The following is a 21,865-nucleotide window of genomic DNA, read 5'->3' on the forward strand; positions in this document are numbered from 1 at the left end:
GCCTTTCAGAGCCTTTTGAAAACACTCATTGGGTAACTACTGCAAGCACACTTGCTCGGTACCCACTAGGACATTATATAAACTTTTTTGGTAGTAGTACGGCATTTGCTATGCTATTTTTCGTCGTTCTGAGAAGCTAAACACTTGCTAGGAATTTTGTACCAATTGTCCATGCAGTGGCTGACGACGATGAGGAATTATGACTGTAGTGGGTATGCACCACAGGTAATGGGGAAACAAAAACAAGCTATTGTAATGGGTTGCAGCATTGGACGTCCCACACATAATGCTGATCGCAATGTGCGACGACTGGTTGTTCTTTCGTTGTTTTAAAACGCTTTATAAGTCGTATTTACGCGATTGCTTTCCCGACATCAAGCCTGCCTAAAGCAAGTTTGACAAGTCACAAACACAGTTGTGGCTCAGCAGAATGAGGAATAAAAAAAAACCGTTGTAGCTAAGTGGTAGAATACTGGGTTCGAGCCCCGCTGTGCCATTAGTGCTAGGTCATGCCTGCCTAAGACAAGGTTTTTTTTTCCGCGAAGTGGTTACGGACACCGGCGGTGGTGGCGGCGGGCAACATGCAACTGCGCGTGACCCGAAAAGTGATCTCGTAACAGCTTTCGCTGTAAAACACGCCGGCAGATACTACAACCTCTGAAAGGCGCCGCTGCAGGGAGCCGCAGACTCCTGAAACAATGTCAGGGTCTGTTTGATGGCATCATTATTCAACGACACACCACAATTCGTCGGAACAGGTCCACTGGGGCTGCTGCCTTAATCTATTGGATGCCATGACACCCCAAATGTTCTAAATGAAAAAAAAAGGCAGATCCCATGTACAGTGTGATATGCGAAGCACGAATGAAGAAAGTTGGGATGGATGGATGGATGGATGGATGGATGGATGGATGGATGGATGGATGGATGGATGGATGGATGGATGGATGGATGGATGGATGGATGGATGGATGGATGGATGGATGGATGGATGGATGGATGGATGGATGGATGGATGGATGGATGGATGGATGGATGGATGGATGGATGGATGGATGGATGGATGGATGGATGGATGGATGGATGGATGGATGGATGGATGGATGGATGGATGGATGGATGGATGGATGGATGGATGGATGGATGGATGGATGGATGGATGGATGGATGGATGGATGGATGGATGGATGGATGGATGGATGGATGGATGGATGGATGGATGGATGGATGGATGGATGGATGGATGGATGGATGGATGGATGGATGGATGGATGGATGGATGGATGGATGGATGGATGGATGGATGGATGGATGGATGGATGGATGGATGGATGGATGGATGGATGGATGGATGGATGGATGGATGGATGGATGGATGGATGGATGGATGGATGGATGGATGGATGGATGGATGGATGGATGGATGGATGGATGGATGGATGGATGGATGGATGGATGGATGGATGGATGGATGGATGGATGGATGGATGGATGGATGGATGGATGGATGGATGGATGGATGGATGGATGGATGGATGGATGGATGGATGGATGGATGGATGGATGGATGGATGGATGGATGGATGGATGGATGGATGGATGGATGGATGGATGGATGGATGGATGGATGGATGGATGGATGGATGGATGGATGGATGGATGGATGGATGGATGGATGGATGGATGGATGGATGGATGGATGGATGGATGGATGGATGGATGGATGGATGGATGGATGGATGGATGGATGGATGGATGGATGGATGGATGGATGGATGGATGGATGGATGGATGGATGGATGGATGGATGGATGGATGGATGGATGGATGGATGGATGGATGGATGGATGGATGGATGGATGGATGGATGGATGGATGGATGGATGGATGGATGGATGGATGGATGGATGGATGGATGGATGGATGGATGGATGGATGGATGGATGGATGGATGGATGGATGGATGGATGGATGGATGGATGGATGGATGGATGGATGGATGGATGGATGGATGGATGGATGGATGGATGGATGGATGGATGGATGGATGGATGGATGGATGGATGGATGGATGGATGGATGGATGGATGGATGGATGGATGGATGGATGGATGGATGGATGGATGGATGGATGGATGGATGGATGGATGGATGGATGGATGGATGGATGGATGGATGGATGGATGGATGGATGGATGGATGGATGGATGGATGGATGGATGGATGGATGGATGGATGGATGGATGGATGGATGGATGGATGGATGGATGGATGGATGGATGGATGGATGGATGGATGGATGGATGGATGGATGGATGGATGGATGGATGGATGGATGGATGGATGGATGGATGGATGGATGGATGGATGGATGGATGGATGGATGGATGGATGGATGGATGGATGGATGGATGGATGGATGGATGGATGGATGGATGGATGGATGGATGGATGGATGGATGGATGGATGGATGGATGGATGGATGGATGGATGGATGGATGGATGGATGGATGGATGGATGGATGGATGGATGGATGGATGGATGGATGGATGGATGGATGGATGGATGGATGGATGGATGGATGGATGGATGGATGGATTTGGTCCTCCGGAACGTGCTTTGGCACGTTGCGGGCCGCTATCACGTCGGAACGGAAAGACCAAGTCTCTGCTGCGTCGCGGGCCCGGTGGACTGCCCATAGCTGTTGTTCGAGTCCGGAGCTTGCAATAGCACCCTTCCATTTGGACGGCGTGATGACTCCCCACAGCGTAGCGCGGGGCACCGCCAGAGCATATGTTCCAAAGTAGCTATATTGTGGCAGAAGGAACATGTATTAGTTGGCTGTATTTCGGGATAAATTTTGTTCAATATAGCGCGGGATTAGGGTACGCCCCGACCTAAAGAAGCCTGAGTGTCGGAGACTGAGGTCTGCTTAGTTTTCTGTGTGGTGGAGGGTATTGTCTCCGTGCAAGGTAAAACTATTTTGTCTGTTGAGTATACGTGATGGGATGGGGTCACGGTTCTCCAAGACATCAGCGCCGCGCCCCCCGATAGATACGCGGTTTACTATAGTTCTCGTGCGGCTGCACGAGAACTATAGTAAACTGCGTATATGTGGGCTGACTCGTTGAGATCGGGCGGGGCTCCCTCAAACCGTCCCATGTCAGCTGGGAACCAAAGGAGTGTGTGTGGCTCGATGTCTTTGTCCCGAAGAATTCGCAAAGCTGGTTCCGGTATTGCTCCATTGGCAAATGCTGTGACCACCGATCTCTAGTCGCTGTAAATGGTGGACCTCCTGTTGTCCGGCAAGTCCAACGTAATCGCCACTTGCCCCGCCGCGGTGGTCTAGTGGCTAAGGTACTCGGCTGCTGACCAGCAGGTCGCGGGATCAAATCCCGGCTGCGGCGGCTGCATTTCCGATGGAGGCGGAAATGTTGTAGGCCCGTGTGCTCAGATTTGGGCGCACGTTAAAGAACCCTAGGTGGTCGAAATTTCCGGAGCCCTCCACTACGGCGTCTCTCATAGTCATATGGTGGTTTTGGGACGTTAAACCCCACATATCAATCAATATTCGCCACTTGCTCTGCTATTTCAGCCACCATCGTCCGGGCCGGTTTTATGTCACTTTGAAATCAGCACAACGTTACGAGGAGGACGAAAATTATGCCGTACATGACTTTCATGTCATGATTATCATGTCTGCGCCTGACATTTGTGTTCGTCGTCTATTCACGTCACGTAATACCAAATTTGATTAATGTGAACCTAGCGAAACGGCCGAGAGCGCGCTATGAGCGTAGCATCTAGTCAAGGTTTACGTGACGCGCTTGTCATGATTAACATGTTTGGACGTGTCATATAGAGGTATAAACTAGGAAAGAAAGAGACTCGGCATAGACGCTATTAGAGGGAAAGAAGGGAGAGTAGAGAGAACGTATTGGAAAACGGTTGGAGTAGTTCGAGGACGGGGCCTGATTGGCGAGAACTACACAACATTGGGAGATCGCGGACGACATAACCGTTCAGCATGAAATCCACGGAGCGAAATTGCGCTGCGACTATATATTGGCTAGAAAACCTTTCTAGTCACTATACTTCAACCATCTGCTGGGCAAGGCCAGACTACAGTGGCTAGAACCAGACGCCAGGCAAGAATAGCGAGGCGGTTTTCTTTTTCTTTTTTTTTTCATTCAGAGAGAGTAGACATTATGCACCATGGGTAGGCACTAGCAACGTTTCTAGTCTAGAAACGTTGTCTAAAAACGTTGGGCACTAGAGTGTAGTCACGGGCCACCCTGTATCCGTCACGTGGCCCGCGTTGAGTGCGATTTCAGAATTGGCTCCCACTAAAATCTTTTTTCTAAAAAAAATGAATGGCTTGTAATTTGGCATATATCATCAGGGTACCTAAAGAAACACATATTCAAAGTTTTATTAAAATCGGTGAATATCAAAAGATGGTCGGAAATTGCTCGCCGGTAGGTTTCTTGCGGTCTCGTAGGCCATGGTTAAAGCAGTGGCCGAGCTTGCGCCGTAGACTCCTCTTTAGACGCAGTTAAGGCCTGCCCACGCATACGCGTTGCAGCGCGTACTTGAGGTCAGGCCTTTACGCTCGCCTTCCGCTCTGTATTAGCGGCTCCTCCTCGAGTTCTGCGAGCGCGCTGCAAGTTCGCCACATGTGGAACAATGGAGGAAGGAAAGTGCGTAACCGATACATCGCCTGATCACTCAGATGGCGGATAATAGAACACTAAGCTCAAATACATTTAAGTTTAAATATAAAAACCACCGACCAAAAAAAAAAAGATGTGGTTCATTAAGATGTGATTCTGAAGTCGTACATTCATATTTAGGAATCGCTGGTTTAACATATTTGAAGTTTTAGGCGCGATTACATGGACGAAGTGAAGGTACGCGCACACACACACACACACACACACACACACACACACACACACACACACACACACACACACACGGAGTGTTACTTCCAACAAATATTTATTTCGAGAGAGCAGGGAACATATTTATACACCTCGCGCGCCGTCATCGTGCTTCAATACGCAGTCGCATTCAAGTAATGTAACTCTTTTGGCGATAATGGAGGCGGCGCTGACGCATAGATCACCCGATTTGATTTGATCAATTCATTCCGGATACACTGCCCAAATTGCCATTGTGCTCCTGACTTCAGCGCCTGCGTGGTAGTCACCCGAAGCCCCGATAAATTAGTACGACTAATCATTGAGGTAAAAAAAATTATAATAATCGAATGAGGTGATCTAAGCGTAGCCTCCATTTAATTATCGCCAAAATTGTTTCCTTCCTCCATGGGCAAAAGCACGGAGGAAGGAAAGAGTGTTTTCTTCCTTCATTCCTTCGTTACGCCAGGGAACTACTCGAATGCGACTGCGCATCAAGGCACGGTGACAACTTTTTGTGTATATTACTTTATGCATGACAGCGCGCGGGGTGTATAAATATTTTCTGTCCTCCTTCGAAATAAATTTTTGTTAGAAGGGGCACTCCGTGTGTGTGTGCCTCATTTTCCTCCGTGTCGTATTGGCGCCTCAAATTTCAAATACATTTGGCTATTTCACTCAACATTGACCGAATCACACAGCGCGTCCGGCAACACTGTAGTTTGACAGGCGACAGAAAAACGAAACAAAATGTGGCTGTTGAGTTTCAAAATTGTGATGTCGCTTTGCACATCATTGCTCGCCTTATCAGTGCAGCTTTGTTCTGCTGCCTATTATGCGGACAATGGCGTGGACCAGACCATCATTTACCGCACGTTACCGAAGTCTGAACGGCGTGAAATGCAGCAGGAAATCTTGAACCTGTTGGGCCTCGATCACAGGCCCAAGCCGAAGATCCACGAGCGGAGATTCTCCGCACCACGTTACCTGCTCGATCTCTACAACTCGTTCAAGGATGAAGACAACGGGGACATTCACCTCGACTCGGCGAAGGCACACAATGAGTTCATCACGAGCAACCAAAGCTTACGGATGATCAACGATTCCGATGTTATCATTAGCTTTCTCAACCATGGTGCGTATCTGCATTCCTTGTTTGTTTCTTTCTATGACGAGCGAGCGCGCAATGCGCTTCTAAGAATGCACGCCGGAATGCCAGCGTTCATTCGTTCATATTGACAGTTTGGTAACAGTTCAGGATTATTTAGGATAGTTCGTGCTGATAATCATTGCGGGGGAAGTACGACATGACAGGAAATTACTTTCTGTGTGCGCGCTGACACGATTATTCACGTTCGACGGTGTATTGCGGTACTGGCAGCCGCACGTATGCTAAATCTGATTATCGTGTAATTATTTTTCCCCACTGATGTGGCTAATCTTGTATCTTTGGCATCATTACGTCGCACCCCCCCCCCCCCCTTGTTCGTTAGGTTAGCTTCGGCAATTTCCCCCCGCATTGACCACCGTTGAGGTTGCGTTGAAAGCCTATGGTTTCAGTGCTTCCTCGTATTGCGATTTTGCTTAGAAAGCTTTTATTTCACATTCGTGGGCCAACTATTATAGCGTTCCTACTATAACTCTGGTAAGAAGTGATAAATGGCTTACTGTTTCTGCTCAGATCTCACTGCTCATGCTAAGATCACAGTCACCTAGATTTTGTTTTTCAACCATTGCTGCAAGATCGCTGTCCTAACTACACAGTGTGCCATGCATGGCACAAGGCTGCATCTTCATTAACAGTTACAGTAAATCTGAAAAATTTAGGTTATGTTCTTGTTCATTTGTTTTACGATAAAAGTTCAAAGATATTTTTTTCTAATGAAGTTTCTATAATTCATGCAATAGTGAGTAATGCAGCTTATGTTAGTGTACACCACAGTAAATGCTGCAGTGTGTGCTTCAATAACTCGTGCTCTTAAGTGACTTGTTTGTGATCCGTATAAGGCATTTTACTTCGAAGGAATTATATTGTAAGAAAGAGGGAACAAGACTGCACACTGTAGTTGTTTATTTTAAAAACACTGCAGTGGGACAATTAGACGTCAAATGTATATGCTTACAGTGACTCATCAATAACATATTGTCCCATCGAGAACTCACTGTTAAACCGATAGATGTGTCATATACTCTGCCCTTCTGGATGTGATAGGCCTAGGGCATTTCTAGTCTCAAAGTGTTGAATCGCGTGAAGCAATGGCTGTCATTCTCAATGCTGCAACCACTTTGCGTACTGCTCATTAAAGGCTAGCTGTAACAAAATTGTGCACCCCTCAAAAAGCCGATTTATACGCAGTCTAGCTGGAGACATTGCTGCCTGCCAAATTTCACTTTTGAAGTGCAAAGTGCTTACAAAAAAAAGAAGAAAACTCTCTATCAATGCAATTTTTGATACCAAAACTGGAAAAAACGATGCTATTACAGCTGACCGGAAATTACGTACATAGCAGCCCGACAAACTGACTGATGCAGACAAATCGTCTGCCCTGCTCTTCAAAGTATGCGCTTGATAGTCGCACCCTAGAGTTTTCTCTTTAGATCGTAACGAAAAAGCAAGCAATGTAAAGATGCACCGTGAATTATACATGATCATAAAAGGTCATCAACACACGTATCTAAATAATGGCTGCCCGCTTAGCGCCTACCGTCATGCCCTACTCTCTTGGCAAACTTGCTGGTTCACAATAAAGGATGCCGCTCGCTTGATAGACTATGAATTATTAGACGACGTTGTTTTATATACTGATGCTTGGTTTTGCACACTCTCATGTCTACCAAAAACATCCCTGCATTTCTGTAAACACTTCTTTGGCTGCACCTTAAACATTTACATTAAACCTAGCGAGCACAACACGTTGTAATACGTTTATGTGCTTAAATTGCTTTGAATCGAGCACAGTTTCAATTGCGGAGCTTCGCTGCTTTGACCACTTGCAACTAGAAGTGAGCCAATCATCATTTGGAGCTTTTATTACACGATCATAGATGGTGCAGCTACTCTAGCACTTCGTGGAGCGTCGTGTTACCGGTATTATCTTTGGAATAGCGTTGCATAATAATTTAGCGAGAAAAACATGCCAACGCAAGCATTTACGCTATACTAAGGCTAATACGAATATATGTCGTCAGTGGCTCTTCTCAAAACTCCGGTCAAGGCTTCCCGCTATTGTGTTCTCAGTAGCTGAATATTGAAGGTGTTAACTCTGGAAGGCACTGTGTCAGAATTCAAAATTCTTTTCATTTTAAACAGTATTTGGGTGGAGAGACAGTGGTCGTCTCATTACTTGTCATCTCTAAAGTGCGTCGCGTAAAGCACCACGCTCTTCTATAACTACTGTTCTTTTCGCCTCACTTAGATAGCCCAAAGCTTTTGTGGCTTTATGTTTTTTAGAAAAGTGTGAAAGCCGCAGTCCAGCCATAACAAATGTTCCAGCAGCTTGCAGCCCCACATTTGAAACTACACAAAACTTAACTCCACTGAATTATCCGCTCGTAGAGGGGCGTCATGCAGAAAAGGAACAGATGCGGCTGCAGGGAGTTCTGCTCACAAGCAGTAGTTAGCCGCAATTGATGTCATTTCTGTTTGTGTCCAATTTGCCCGAGCATACCGCCAGGGCTCTGTGTCGTCTGCTAGCTGACAATTAGAGCACCGATTATAAATGAAATGCGTGATTTCAAGCTTTTGTGCTGTCATTGTCATTGCTTACCCAATATATACTATGCATTCCAAGCCAATTCTGCCAAAATCAAATTTTATTCCAGTTGGTCTTTAAGCTATCAATAAACTAAATTTTTTTATGTCATATGCTTGCATTTCGGCGCATTCAACTGTTAAATTGACTGGCCTGGAACGACTTTGGTTCTAGAATCAGGTTTACCAACTTTTAAATGCCTGGTGAGCACGACAATGAAGTAAATTTATACCCCTACCAAGTTGTTGTGGTGTTTGCTCTGTGTGGCACAGCACCAGGATGAAAACTAATGTTGAATTCCAATGGCGGAGTCGGTGCAGCCGACCGACTTCGCGAGCGAGCACTCGATTCTGGCGTAGAGCAAATCCTCCAAATCCGCCATCGGAACACAACCCGCCCTGCTGGAGCAAGGCGGAAGCTGCCACGTTATCCAGGATACCTTGCGCGTGGTCTTTTTCCGCTGTCTGTTTCCCACATGGTTTACCAGCATCGCCGCATCGTTCGTTTGCTTGTTCAGCGCTATTCACCTGTGTGGAATGAATATCACGCCAAGCGTGCAACAGCTATTGTCCACGATGGCTGCTGTCGCTATCGAGTAGCAGAAGCATTGCCGCACGCTTTGCCGAGGTAGCCAAGCCGTCCATGCCGTCCACCATTATCAACACAACTCGCGCCGCGCCAGCCACGCCCCCAAGCAGGCAAACGTGTTAAAGGAAATACGTCACGTGGAGTTCCGGTCCACTCCACCGATTTCGGCGGAGCAGTTTTTCCTGCTCCACGGAGGGACTCCCGCTCTGAATCCCCTCCGGCTCTCTCATTGGAACTTTTGACTCTCGCTCTCACTCTGTCATTGGAACACACTTGCTCTGAAAGGAGCAGAAAAACTTGCTCCGACTCCGCCATTGGAATTCAACATAATTTACAGGCTCTACAATATGACATGCGAAATTCTGTGCAGTTACTGAAGCCCTCAGACCACAGTGAACAACTGCATACATAAAAAAAAAGATTCCTTTCGTAGTGGTAAATTACCATTCAACAGTACCAGTAGCAGCTTTCTCGATAGAAAAGAGTGGCAGTGATATAATGGTGAGGTTCCCACACCTTCTTATCATAACATTGTAGCTCTTTGACTAGGCCTACTAAGTTATTTGTCTGTGAAAATGAAATAAATTGTGTTCTAAAGGCATTAGAGGCATAACAGGGCATCTAATGGGCACTTTTATTGAACCAACATAGCCAAAACACCAAAAAAGAACTTGTGCTTTGAAACATGTGCTTGGCACCCTGACATGCGTGTAACGGTGTTTTAGGGCACAATAAAAAACTTATGTTTCTAAAATTAATGTGGTGAGTAGTTAAAAGAAATAACATCAGTTTATCTTGATTTAATCTATCACATTAGTATGCACCTCATTACAAAAAAAAGAAAAACTCTTGTACATCTTTCTGTATGTCTCTCTATGTAATCTATCACATTGGTTTGTATTTCACTACAAAAAAAAAGAAAAACTCTTGAACATCTTTCTGTATGCTTCTCTATCCTTACTATTTTGTTCATCACTTTGTAACCACAAGTTTGTCTTGCAGCTCATCACCATTCACTTCACCTACGCCATGACAATGAAAAACGGTTTTGGTTCGATGTCAGCGAAGTGTCTCCTGCGGAGAAAATTCTCAAGGCAGAACTCAACATCTACCGAGAGGCTACAGTCAGTAGTTTGCCAGAAGACCACACATGCACGCTTGAGATCAGCATACTGAGACACGGCGTCAAAATCGAGTACGTAGCATGGTATAGTTTACATCAATTAAATAAAGAAGCTGCCTGAGTAATGTATGTTCAGTGGGCTGAATAGTACCAATATTTGTTGACCAAGTCAAGTTTTGTTACGAACCTATGAGTTTTGACCATATTCATGATGGTCGCTATTGTGTTTCGGGAATGATATGGCTTGGTTGTCTGACACTGATCTCCAAAATGAATTTTAAAAATAGCCCTTTTTCAGGTGTTGAGAGTGTAAAAAATGTAGTAGTTAATTGTGTACTATGCTGGCTGACTAGGTATATATCATTTACCTTCGGAATGTTAAAAAGTAGTAAAAATTTTCAGTCACTAGCCTTGAAGGGCAGCTAAACCGCTCAGTGGTTGAAATTTGGTTGTGGTGTTGCAGTAAGGCATGAGTCTGCTACAAACACGTAGCCATAAAAATTCCAGAAGCACCTGTCACTCAATTCACTCTTTCCTTCACGCTGCTCCATTCATTGTTTTGCCTTCTCAGTCAAAAAAGTTCAAATGGTCCAATTGAAAAAATACCAATCGACATCAATTGATTTCCGACCCACTGGAATTTTGCCACCAGTTGGAAACACACCAATTATACCTGATTGGTGAACCAGTTCATATCAAATTAGTTATAACTATTCAGACAGAACTGATGGCTGATTGGTTGACCAATTGGTATTGGTGGGGTACCAATAGGTCATACAATTGAAGCTAACTGGTGCTCAAATGGCTAACCAGTTGACGTGAACTGGCGTGCAACTGGTAATCCAGTTAATCATAAATGGTCCCCCAGTCTAAACTAGGTGGTGTTCAATTGGTTAACGAATTCGAATAGAGGTGGTCATTCAATTAGAGGTAACGGGTGCTCAACTGGTCAGCCCGTTGAAAGAGACTGGTTCCCAACTGGTTAACCGGCTGAGTGCAAATGGTCATCCAGTAAAAGCAAACTGGTGCTCAACACGAAAAGCCCTTATTAGACCATAATAGTTCGGCGAAAATGTCTCATGCAGAGTGAGCTTCGTTTTTAAAACTCCCAATTTCTGCTAGTAAAGGTATTTATAGTCAAACTGCCGCCTGTTCTGCTGCAGGTTCTGGAAAGGAGGTAGCTAGTATATTCTTGTTGCCCAGAGTTTTTCCTTTGTTCCATGTTGCATCAGCAATCATGTAGGTAGGCTGCGTAAAAGAAAAATATAAGACAGAGAGAAAAACGTGCTACATGACTGTAGGAAAGAGGTTAATACACTAGTCTAAAACGCTGTAACTGAACACTCTGGCACTTTTCAGATCGTGTAGTGCGAGATAGTCCACATGTGAGCATTCATCCTAAGCTGTCATGCATGCCAACATTGACAGTGCAATGCGGAGCGCGTCATTCAAGTGTTCCAGATGAGTGTGGTTACCGCTGCACAAAGTATGGAAATGTTATCGATGTAACAAGACTTACCGTGTACAGTAGCTCCCACACTTCATGCTGGCTGCGCCCGTGCACCGTGTTCGCTGCAGTCGCGAGCCAACACTAGTTAGGGTAACGAACAAAAGGTGTTAATAGTACAGTTGTTAAGGTGGTTCAAAGGCAAAATACTTGCCTCGATTGTAAGGACATAGGGCTGAATCAATGGATTATGCCAATATGATCACTGCAAAGACTCTGGATATAAAACACGCCGGTAATGCTAGTGACTCGTGTCCGCTGCAGTCACGGAGTTTTTCCTACGAATTTTCCTACAAAGTTCTTTCTTCCTTCATGGCTGCGGTGGTGCGAGGTCCAGTAGTGATGACGGCCCCGCCGCGGTGGTCTAGTGGCTAAGGTACTCAGCTGCTGACCCGCAGTTCGCGGGTTCAAATCCCGGCTGTGGCGGCTGCATTTCCGATGGAGGCGGAAATGTCGTAGGCCCGTGTGCTCAGATTTGGGTGCACGTTAAAGAACCCCAGGTGGTCGAAATTTCCGAAGCCCTCCACTACGGCGCCTCTCATAATCATATGGTGGTTTTGGGACGTTAAACCCCACATAACAATCGAATTCATCGCTTTGCTCTTGCTGTGAAGCTGTCAGACATTTCGTTTTTATTGGCACTTCTATTTTGCCTTTTGTGTCGCTGAAACCTCTCTTTATTTTTACAACTGCATTTCTTTGTATTTTTGTCAACATCGGTTGTCACTTTTTATATATATGTATTGTCATATCACACTAGTATTGTATCGCCGATTGCTTTTTGCAGGAGTGAATGTGGCATTTGGTTGGGCTGCTGCTACTACTTTTATAGGGAGCTTGCTTACCCTGTTTGAAAATAGTGAAGCTTTTCTTTCATCGTTTACCTATTTGTTTATTCTGCCTTTTTTTCTTTCTTCTGTAGAGATGTTATACTCCAGCACGTGGACAATCTAACTATAGATGCAAAAACTCACGGGTGGCTCACATTTAACGTCACTGAACCCTTTCTGACGTGGGTGGCATTCCCTAATGAGAACATGGGTCTCTTTTTGCAGATTCACTGCAAAGCATCAGGTGAGAACTTTGGTCAAGGTTGTTTTGAGAGACCACGTTTAGTCATGGTGGTTTCTATGTTCCACGCGACATGTTACCAAATCGAATCCCTCTTTCTGAACAGCTTGACGGTAGTCATGAGACATGAGTCGCTGAGGAGTAACGTTGTGCAGTGGCATATCGAGGGTGTGGCACACTAAGCCCATGCCTCCCTGCCCCCCCCCCCTAAGAAAGAACTTCTGCCTGCACCCCTGACTTTGTGGCAGCCTAACTAAGAGCTTAGAAGCATTGGTCATCTTATGATACAAATTTATTTAGAGAGTACAACTCACTTTAAAACTTAGCCGATAAACTTGACATTCTCAAATGTGCACAGTCGAAGCCATTTATGTGGGAATCAGTTGGATTTATCGGATGGTTTGATATAGAACTGGTAAAGAAATTTTTGTATTCCTTATGTGAATTTTGGTGTGCAAGTTGGCCTCATGGAACTGCTTCACGATTATGCAAGGAAGGCATCCGAGGGCAGCACAGAATCTTTTCACTTTCTAGATCTTTTTGTAGCTGATGATAGAGGTGTGACGCATGGGCAGGTTGTAGATGAAAAAATGCATTATGACTATGGCCCTTTATAGTCGCACCACTTACTGTGCTTAATGCGTGCAGGAAAGTCCTCTGTCGTGAGAAAAAGAACAAGCTGCTTGGGATGGTTCACACTGCCCCATCTTTCGTATGTCAAGTGTTCTTGCTATTTTTGTTCAACGCAGTCGTAAATTTTCCATTTCTTTGACCCCTAAACCGCTCCAAGTGCAATGAAGAGAGTAGTTTATTTTTGCCTACGCTACACTTCCTGCAGGCGCTACCGTATCTACTCATGTAATGAACCCAACCGCAAAATAAACACATCTTTCCAACTTCAGTAGTCAAAATTTGGATTTTTTTTATTGGCGTAATAAATGCACTCCCTACATTAATTCGCTGCAGTCCCGCAAACCGACACCTAATGCGTTCTTGCTCGTTGGATCTTTTCCGTTTTTTATTATGTCGACCCTCCTTGACTCCCTCCTTCTCCTCTTCACTTATGCGGCATGCGGTTTTGTTTTTCCTTCTATCTGTGAGTGGCACGCCCCCTGTCTTTTTCAATTATTCATTCGCAACAGCAGAGTTCACAAACGACGCGAGTGTAGAGATATCACATTTCACCAGCACACAGCAAGCGAAGGTCACAAAACTGCCCACGCCAACCAACGGTTGCTGCCTACAAATAGGACACTTTAAAGCCCAACCACGTGCACGTGATTTTTGAGTGACAATGACAGGGTTTGCTGTCGCCATGGCTGTTGCATAGGGCCATTCGTTGCAATCGCGTCGTAGGTTTCCGTAAAACTAGAAAAAATGGTTGTCACCCAGGAAAAAGCATGACGATTTTTGCAACATCGTAGTAGCACCCCTGATCCTCGCTTCAGTTGCAATTTGCTTTTCGTGCTCATTATCAGCGCACACTTTAAAGAATGCAGGATATTGGCTGCCTTTTCTACAGTCACTTCTCATGCGAACAGCGAGGCGGCCACCGTATTCTGTTGTTAATCTTGTTATCGACGGTTTGTTCTCGTGCTTCGGTTGCTGTGATGTTGGTTACTTGCCGCAATTTCGATGTCGTCGCAATCATCGTATGAGGTTGCCACAAAGTTGGCAAAGCAGAGGACGTAGCATCATCTGGGTACACTTCTGGGCATTCCTCGAGATCAGAGCAGATACCACTGTTGCGGTTGTTAAGTGGTTGCAAGAGAAGAAGGCCACGTAATGCTTATATAGAGTGCATGGGCAGTGAGGGGACAGCTTGCAGAACATAGCACCATCAACCACCGAAGATGAGTGAAGTGAAACGAAGCCATTTCCAAACAGTGTATGTGTATGTCAATTGTAAAAGGTCAAGCTGCCTAACTTTTTTTGCTCATCTCAAAAGAAGGTTTCTTGCTCATACCAAAAAAATTTTTATAATTCTTGCGCCGCATAATAAATGCACCCAAAACTTTGCTTTGATTTTTGTGGACAAAATTTGCGTTCATTACGTGAGTATGTATAGTGTTTTCTCCTTGCAACTTATTAAGATATGGACTATGTCAAGACAAAGCGTTGACCCTATTAGTGTTTAGCGCTTTTGGGCTACACTGTTATCTCTGCTTGCTCAGTCGAGGGCGCACAGAACGAAGTGAAATCAGTTAGTTGCATATGACAGCCAAGAGAGACGAGGCTGAATGGCTGTGCAACTGCATGGCAATCCAGGATAGAAAAATTCACAACTGATATTTCATGTACACAGATCAATCAAGAGCTTATTTCTACATAGCGTCACGTTAACTGACTGCTGCCATCATGGACCCTTCCGAAAAGACGGGAAATGCCAGGAGAGAAAAGCGCGGTCATTTCTTGTCTGTATGCATACTACGAAGCAGCGTCTCCCAGTTGTATAAAAGCAGGATTTCTACTACTTCTAGCAATTAATTTACATTTTCCCATTTCCGAACATGGCTCATTTTCAATATGACAGTGAGATGTGAACTGCCACGCTGCATTAAAATCAACCTAAATTCACACTGCCACAAATGCTTTAAGACCACACCTCCTCACCTCCTTTGAGCACTTCTGAGGTCCTTGGCTATTACATAACATGAGACAGTTCCATGACATGCTTACAAAAGGGCTGAAATACCCCTCTTAATAGATGACAAATTAAATGTTGTGCAGGCCACAGTATGCACCCCCACGAGTTACATCCACATGATCTCGGACTAGTAGGGTCAGGGGGCCGCAGTGACCTACAACCATTCATGGTGGCCTTCCTGCGGGACGGGGGACCCAGCCGTCGCCGCCACCGTGTTACTCGAGCTACTCGCAAGCGCCACAGCGCTGATGTCAGCTACAGCGGTCGACACGAGAAGAACCCGTACTTTGGTACGCTGCTTTTAAGAAATGTGATTTCTGAAAATGCCTTGTTGCACCCTCTGTGTAATTTTCACATTCCCCTGGTTCTACTGTTCACTGCAGTGTGAATAGTATAAGTGAAACAGAGTTACTGTATTAGGCTAATAAGACAGTGTTTATCTAAACTGTAACACCTTATTTGCAAGGAACTTACTATCACCAGTTTATTATTGAAAAAAAAAATAGGAGCTTGGCTCATGCAAATTTTAGTTTGACATTGTCTTATTACAGTAAATTTGCCGCATTGGCAGTCTGCAAAATTTCCTTATTATTTTTTTTGTTACACTGAAACTGAGTTGCTGTCGTCATGTTGTCCCTTTTTCGTTTGTCAACGCCTCTTACGAACAGTGAGTAGCCAGTGAAAAAAAAAAAAAAAGATGGGCACAAAATGACCACTTTTTCACTCTTACTGCTTTGGTGGCCAATTCAGCGTCATATAATGTATTTCTTTCTTCTTCTACGTGTTCACTGTTTGGTTTGAACTAGCAACACATTAGTTTGCTGCTGACATGTGCATCCACTTGTGCACTTTTGTTAAGATTCAGTGCTCTTGCTGTGACTTTCTTGCCATCGAAATAATCGAGGCTTTCAATGTAATTATTGGTTTATGCTGTTAATTTTCCCTAGTGCTTTGATGCAGCGACCTAGTGACAAACCGCAACAGCCACTCAGCTTTCCTTGTGTGGTAGCAGGGAAAGTAACATCTCAATAGACCTCTACCAGGGTACGTCACAGCGTGACATCACCGGTGCACGTGCAAGGCGGTGGTTGGCAAAACACTCCCGCCAGTGGCTGAGTGGGGTGCAGTCGCTCGGTGTTTGGGGCATTTATTTTTTTCTTTTTGAAAGCTTAATCTTCATCTCACAGTGGCAACATTAGCTGTGGGAGGTGTCAGAGAACATCTAGGTGTGTGATAAAGTGCGTGATGAAATATTCCCTACGCTTGCTAGCTGTTTATCTCAGAGAAGTGAACACACGTGGCGGCCTGTGCGAGGAACAGTGGCATCGTCTTCGAAAATGTGCAGTGTTGTCTGTGGCGTATAGGGTGCGTTGAAAGGCATAGACAATATAGGTTCATCTTTACGGACGGTGAAACTGGGAATGCGTGCATTGTGAATAATGCGATGCGTCCTGTTCGCGATAACACTGGCATTCGTTGTGGGCTGGTTTCAGTAACCGATTGTGAATGGAACTTTACGGACTGACATTGTAGTCAAGGTAAAAATACATTCGGCGTGATCATCTGTGAGTGGGTACATCTCAGCGTATGCGCAGCGTGCAGAAAAATAAAAGTGCATGATATCCTGGTGATATATACGACTACGCATGAGCTATAAGCATGTAGCGTTGCCGAATCTGCATATATGCTTCACCATGGCTATAATTTGTAATATCGGATACCTGATACGTGTTAATGGAAACAGCGGAGATTTCGGTTTCTTATCTACTTTGTACTTTTAGGGCTCCATCCTTACGAAGTGAAAATCTGCGTTAGAAGTTTGTGTATAAGGCATAAAGGAGCGATAGGTGCGCAAACACGTTATAGGTGTCAAATGCAGCAAGGTAACTGGGCCAGATAATATTATATATTATTAAGATGTCGGGTTTTACATCACATGAATTTTCACTGGGTTTTTGAGAAAAGCAGCAGCAGAACTTCACTTTGATTTTCACGAGGATATGTTAACATCAGCCTAACCTACGGCAATAAGTTTTTTTTTTTATTCATCTCCGATGAGACTTTTGGGCAATGAATGAGAATCTTATCCATGACTTTGCGCACAGCCGCTCAAAATCATGCTGTCGCCAATGCTGTACGTAGTTTAAAACTGCATTGCACATGCCACGATGGAAATTGAGCAATTTTACATTCATGCCATGCAAATATTTCTCAAAGTGGCCGTAATCGTGTACATTCAAACCGTTCGCTTTCAAAAGCAATCAGATTTTTTTTTATGTCTGCCATCTACGTGGTGAAGTCCAGTGCATGCTAGTTGCATCTCTCAGTACTCTAAACAAAGTTTCTTCATCCAACTACGACGAGCAAATTCCCACACTATGAGCAGTGACTTTTCCACAACCCCCTTCTTTCAAAAGCTGTGACTTTAGAACATAGCAATGTAGAAATTTCTGTCGGAAGAATGCAGACACGCAGCTCTGCCATGCATAAAGATGCCGCCGGAGGAACTTTTTTGCCAACCAGCACCTGCTCCGAGAGAGGGTGTATGGGGCGGGGTGCCCGCAGTGACGTCACACTGTTTACCAACAGGGAGAGGTCTATAGGTTGGTGTTCTATGGAGTCTCTCAAGCTCTCTTTGTACTTATGGCCAGAGATGGTGTGCCAATGTCATGTTACTTAAAAATTGTGATATGCTGGGCAGGATTCGCCTAATCGATGTAGCAACCTTTTAAGGGCCATCATTATGCCAATTATGAGCCTCATCACCAGCCCAAGCTACAGGAACTGTCGGTACATTTGGGCAGCGATCGAGTGTACAATAATGGTAGCTATGATAGTACTTGAGATTTCGTCATAGCTCTGTAAACTTCTTTTCTCATCATATTTTTCTTATCATATTATTTCTTATTATAATATTACATCGAGCCCACAAAATATGGCAATCTAGAAGCATAAAACTGAACAAACATGGAACGAAATGGGTGTCTGGTCTGTGAGCATTTTGTGGGCCCTTATTTCGTTGTACATTTGCTGTTGTATGCTTATATTTCTTTTGATTTTTTTTTGTTCTGTTCAAGACACACGACCGATTGGACGAAGGAACAGCTGCCAAAAGCGAAACTTGTTTGTGAGCTTTAAAGATCTGGGGTGGCAGGTAAGCTCATTAATCTCATCTGATACATATTTGACAAGCGATCGTTTAATTGATTGTACAAATTAGTGGCATGTAAAATGTCATTCTGTTTAGTACGGCTACAACATCAAGAGCAATGGCTTGACGGAACATCACACTGCTCCTTTGAGGTGCAGAAAGTTGAATTGGTAATAGTGTTAAAGTTTCTTTATTAGGATCTTTAAAAAAATTGAAAGATTTTTTCTATATAATCAAATGTTGAATTACTCAGGATACCAAGAAATGAAAGCAATAAACAACTGCTTACTACTTCACCGCGCTTTTATTTAGTGAATGAATCTGCAAATACTGCTCCTCCTTTGTGCAATAGAAAAGTGACAGCTACATATAAATTTCATCATCTCACAATGGTACTAAGTAGAGTGTCTGAGAGCAGCACAAGAATGATGAAGACAGAAGAGAACAGAAGGCACAGGAACAAGTGTAAACTCCCAAGGTCAACATTACTTAAAAGTGTTAAAAATGAAAGAAAAAAAGATAGCCTACTACCTAAGGGCAGACATGCCAAGAAGATAGGCGAACCCTTTAGCATGTCTGCTGTTAAGTGATACGCTACATTACTTCATTCCTTCATTTGTAGCATTTGTGCGCAGTGTTGACTGTTTTTTTTTAATGTTCATGGGATCTCCAAATAATCTTTTCAAATGCTAGTCAGCGCTCATCAATGTCCCTTCTGTTCTCCTCCGTCTTCGTCGTTCCCGCTCTGTCCACAAACATGCTTCTGTACCGACTAGCCCAACTGTCAATACTATTACTAGGTAAAAGCTAGATAACTCAGACTCCCTGTATAGCAGCCATGCAATTCTCTAGGCGTGCAAACAATGTGCAGTGGAACTCCGGTTGTATGACTTTCAGAAGACTACGCAAAACCGTCGTTATAATCTTGGCTTTGTATAATCCAAAAACTAAGTTTACAGGCAGTGACACTAAGCCTTGCCCGAAAAACAGGTACAGACCACCTGAATAAGCCCACGGCACAACTTTGTGCCTCTGCAAGAAAGGTAATTAAAATTATTCTTTCCAGTGGCAGCTAATGGCAGCGTTACATAGTTGTAGGAGGTGTGCGACGAATCATTTAAAGAACATTTTATCCCATGTGCATTTTTGTACTGATAAACTAAGTCCGAAAATTGTGTGCACGGGAAAAAGAAACTGAAACTGTGTTGGCCACAGCCTCCCATTAGAAGAGTCAGACACAGTGTCATCACTATGACATAATGATGACGGACCACAAGTTTGCATAGAATGCATTCATTCGCGACTGAGCTGTGCACGTTATAATTTGTTGGCTTGTGAAGTGTAACTGGTGCTGTCCTGCTGTCGTTATGAATGTTGACGTCCATTAAAGTAATTATGCATGTTGAAAAGAGCTTCGTCACTTCCTTGTGCGTATGCAAGCCTGTGACTGCGAGTACGGCAAAGGCAGATCAGCTGTATGTCGACCAGGAAAAGTTTCCACGGACCGAAAATGTGAAATATCATCCTTTCGGCTGGCTGAAGCTCCTCTGTGTGGATAAAGCTTGACTATGTAACGACCGCAGATACGTACGCGCGCAATTGAAGTGTATGTTGAAGCGCATGAACTTTCAGGAGAACCTCTATCCTGAACGCATTCACCGTTGATATTGATACTCTCGATTTTATATGGACAGACTTTTCATCCTCTCTTCCCCCCCCCCCCCCCCCCCCCCCGTGCCCCTTCCCAGCTTACCTGCTGTGCCGCTCTACGAGTCGCGTAGTTCTCGCCAACCGTGACCCAAAACAATGCCTTCACACAAATTTACACGTGCCTATTTATTATTTCTTGCTAGTCTAGTGTATAGCAAAGAAAGAGCACAAACTATCGGGTTTCGTTGTTAATAAGGGTCAATTCCACTAGCTTATATTGTGTACCTTCTCACTTTAGATGTCTGGCCGATGCTTTTTTTGCAATTTTGATAGTGTTTTGTCCTGAACCTTTGCTTGCAAGTGTTGTTGCAAAACAAAGCATAATTACAGAGGCTGTGTGTATTTGTCACCTTATCGAAACTAAAAGCCTTCCACATTTTGCTCATTTGGCGTGTGTGTTTACCTTGTTCCTTGGATTTTTGCACGCACAGGATTGGATCATAGCGCCGGACGGGTACACGGCCTTCTACTGCGACGGCGAGTGCTCGTTTCCACTCAACATGAATGCTACTAACCACGCCATCGTGCAGACCCTTGTGCATCTGGTGGATCCCGCTCAGGCACCCAAGCCTTGCTGCGCACCCACTCGCCTCTCGGCTATCATGGTGCTCTACTTCGACGACAATTCCAACGTCATCCTCAAGCGCTACAAAAACATGGTCGTCAAAGCTTGCGGATGCCATTAGGCTGCTCTCTTTTCTACAAACACGGTGCGAGCCACATTTTTCGGATAGGTCAGTTGTTTGAGGGCAACCCGTCACGGGGATCTAGTGGTTTCAGCACCCGACTGCTGACCCAAAAGGGTAGAGATGGAATCCGGGCTGTGGCGGCTGCATTTTCAATGTAGGTGAAAACGCTTGAGGCTCGTGTACTTAGACTTAGGTCCGCGTCAAAGAACCCTAGGAAGTCAAAATTTATGGAGCCCTCCGCTATGGCGTTCCTCGTTGTTTTATCCTGTTTTTTTTTTTTGCGTGTTCAACCACAACAATAATTATTATTATTACATTCAAGAGCATCACTTCTGATGTGGGCTGATAGAGAAAGCAGGCAGAAGTCAGTGCAATGAAGGAAATCTATGGGAAGGTGCAGTCCTTGTTATTGCATCATTCCCACCATACGGCAACCTTCAAGCGCAGATAAACGAATTTATATTTAATGCTGCATCATGGCAATTATCGAGCACACCTTGCTTCAGTTCTGCTGTACTCACCAGATTTTATGCTTTGATTGTCAATGTAAAGGTCTTTGCCAACTGGCTTTAGTAAGATTTCTCGAATGACCATGAGTGCAGTTTCCATCTCATTGCAAAGTGTATCATTAGGATGTGCAGCAGATATGTTGTGAAATGTATCCACAGCGGGGCATTCTTATGCACCCTATACACTATGTGGA

At 44.5% G+C, this 21,865-nt stretch overlaps 1 protein-coding gene across 1 annotated transcript; it reads left to right on the forward strand.

Annotated features, from left to right (window-relative positions):
* The first annotated feature begins 5,681 nt into the window (after window positions 1–5,681).
* LOC142775631 (bone morphogenetic protein 7-like) lies at window positions 5,682–21,386 on the forward strand. Its single transcript, XM_075877214.1, has 6 exons — window positions 5,682–6,059; window positions 10,267–10,459; window positions 12,817–12,968; window positions 15,696–15,902; window positions 18,690–18,766; window positions 20,905–21,386. Exons 1-6 carry the CDS (start codon window positions 5,702–5,704, stop codon window positions 21,157–21,159), a joined length of 1,242 nt encoding a protein of 413 aa, XP_075733329.1. The 5' UTR covers window positions 5,682–5,701; the 3' UTR covers window positions 21,160–21,386.
* Window positions 21,387–21,865: the final 479 nt, after the last annotated feature.

The sequence above is a fragment of the Rhipicephalus microplus genome, chromosome 2 (genome assembly GCF_043290135.1).
Source record: "Rhipicephalus microplus isolate Deutch F79 chromosome 2, USDA_Rmic, whole genome shotgun sequence".
In the NCBI taxonomy this organism is placed as follows: Eukaryota; Metazoa; Arthropoda; class Arachnida; order Ixodida; family Ixodidae; genus Rhipicephalus; species Rhipicephalus microplus.

What these genes read in the sequence shown, in the direction of transcription:
- LOC142775631 (XM_075877214.1), top strand. Translation starts at nt 5,702, where the DNA reads ATGTCGCTTTGCACATCATTGCTCGCCTTATCAGTGCAGCTTTGTTCT. An exon ending in GATTCACTGCAAAGCATCAG is followed by an intron (nt 12,969 to 15,695) that starts GTGAGAACTTTG and finishes AATGTTGTGCAG; the next exon opens with GCCACAGTATGCACCCCCAC. An exon ending in TTAAAGATCTGGGGTGGCAG is followed by an intron (nt 18,767 to 20,904) that starts GTAAGCTCATTA and finishes TTGCACGCACAG; the next exon opens with GATTGGATCATAGCGCCGGA.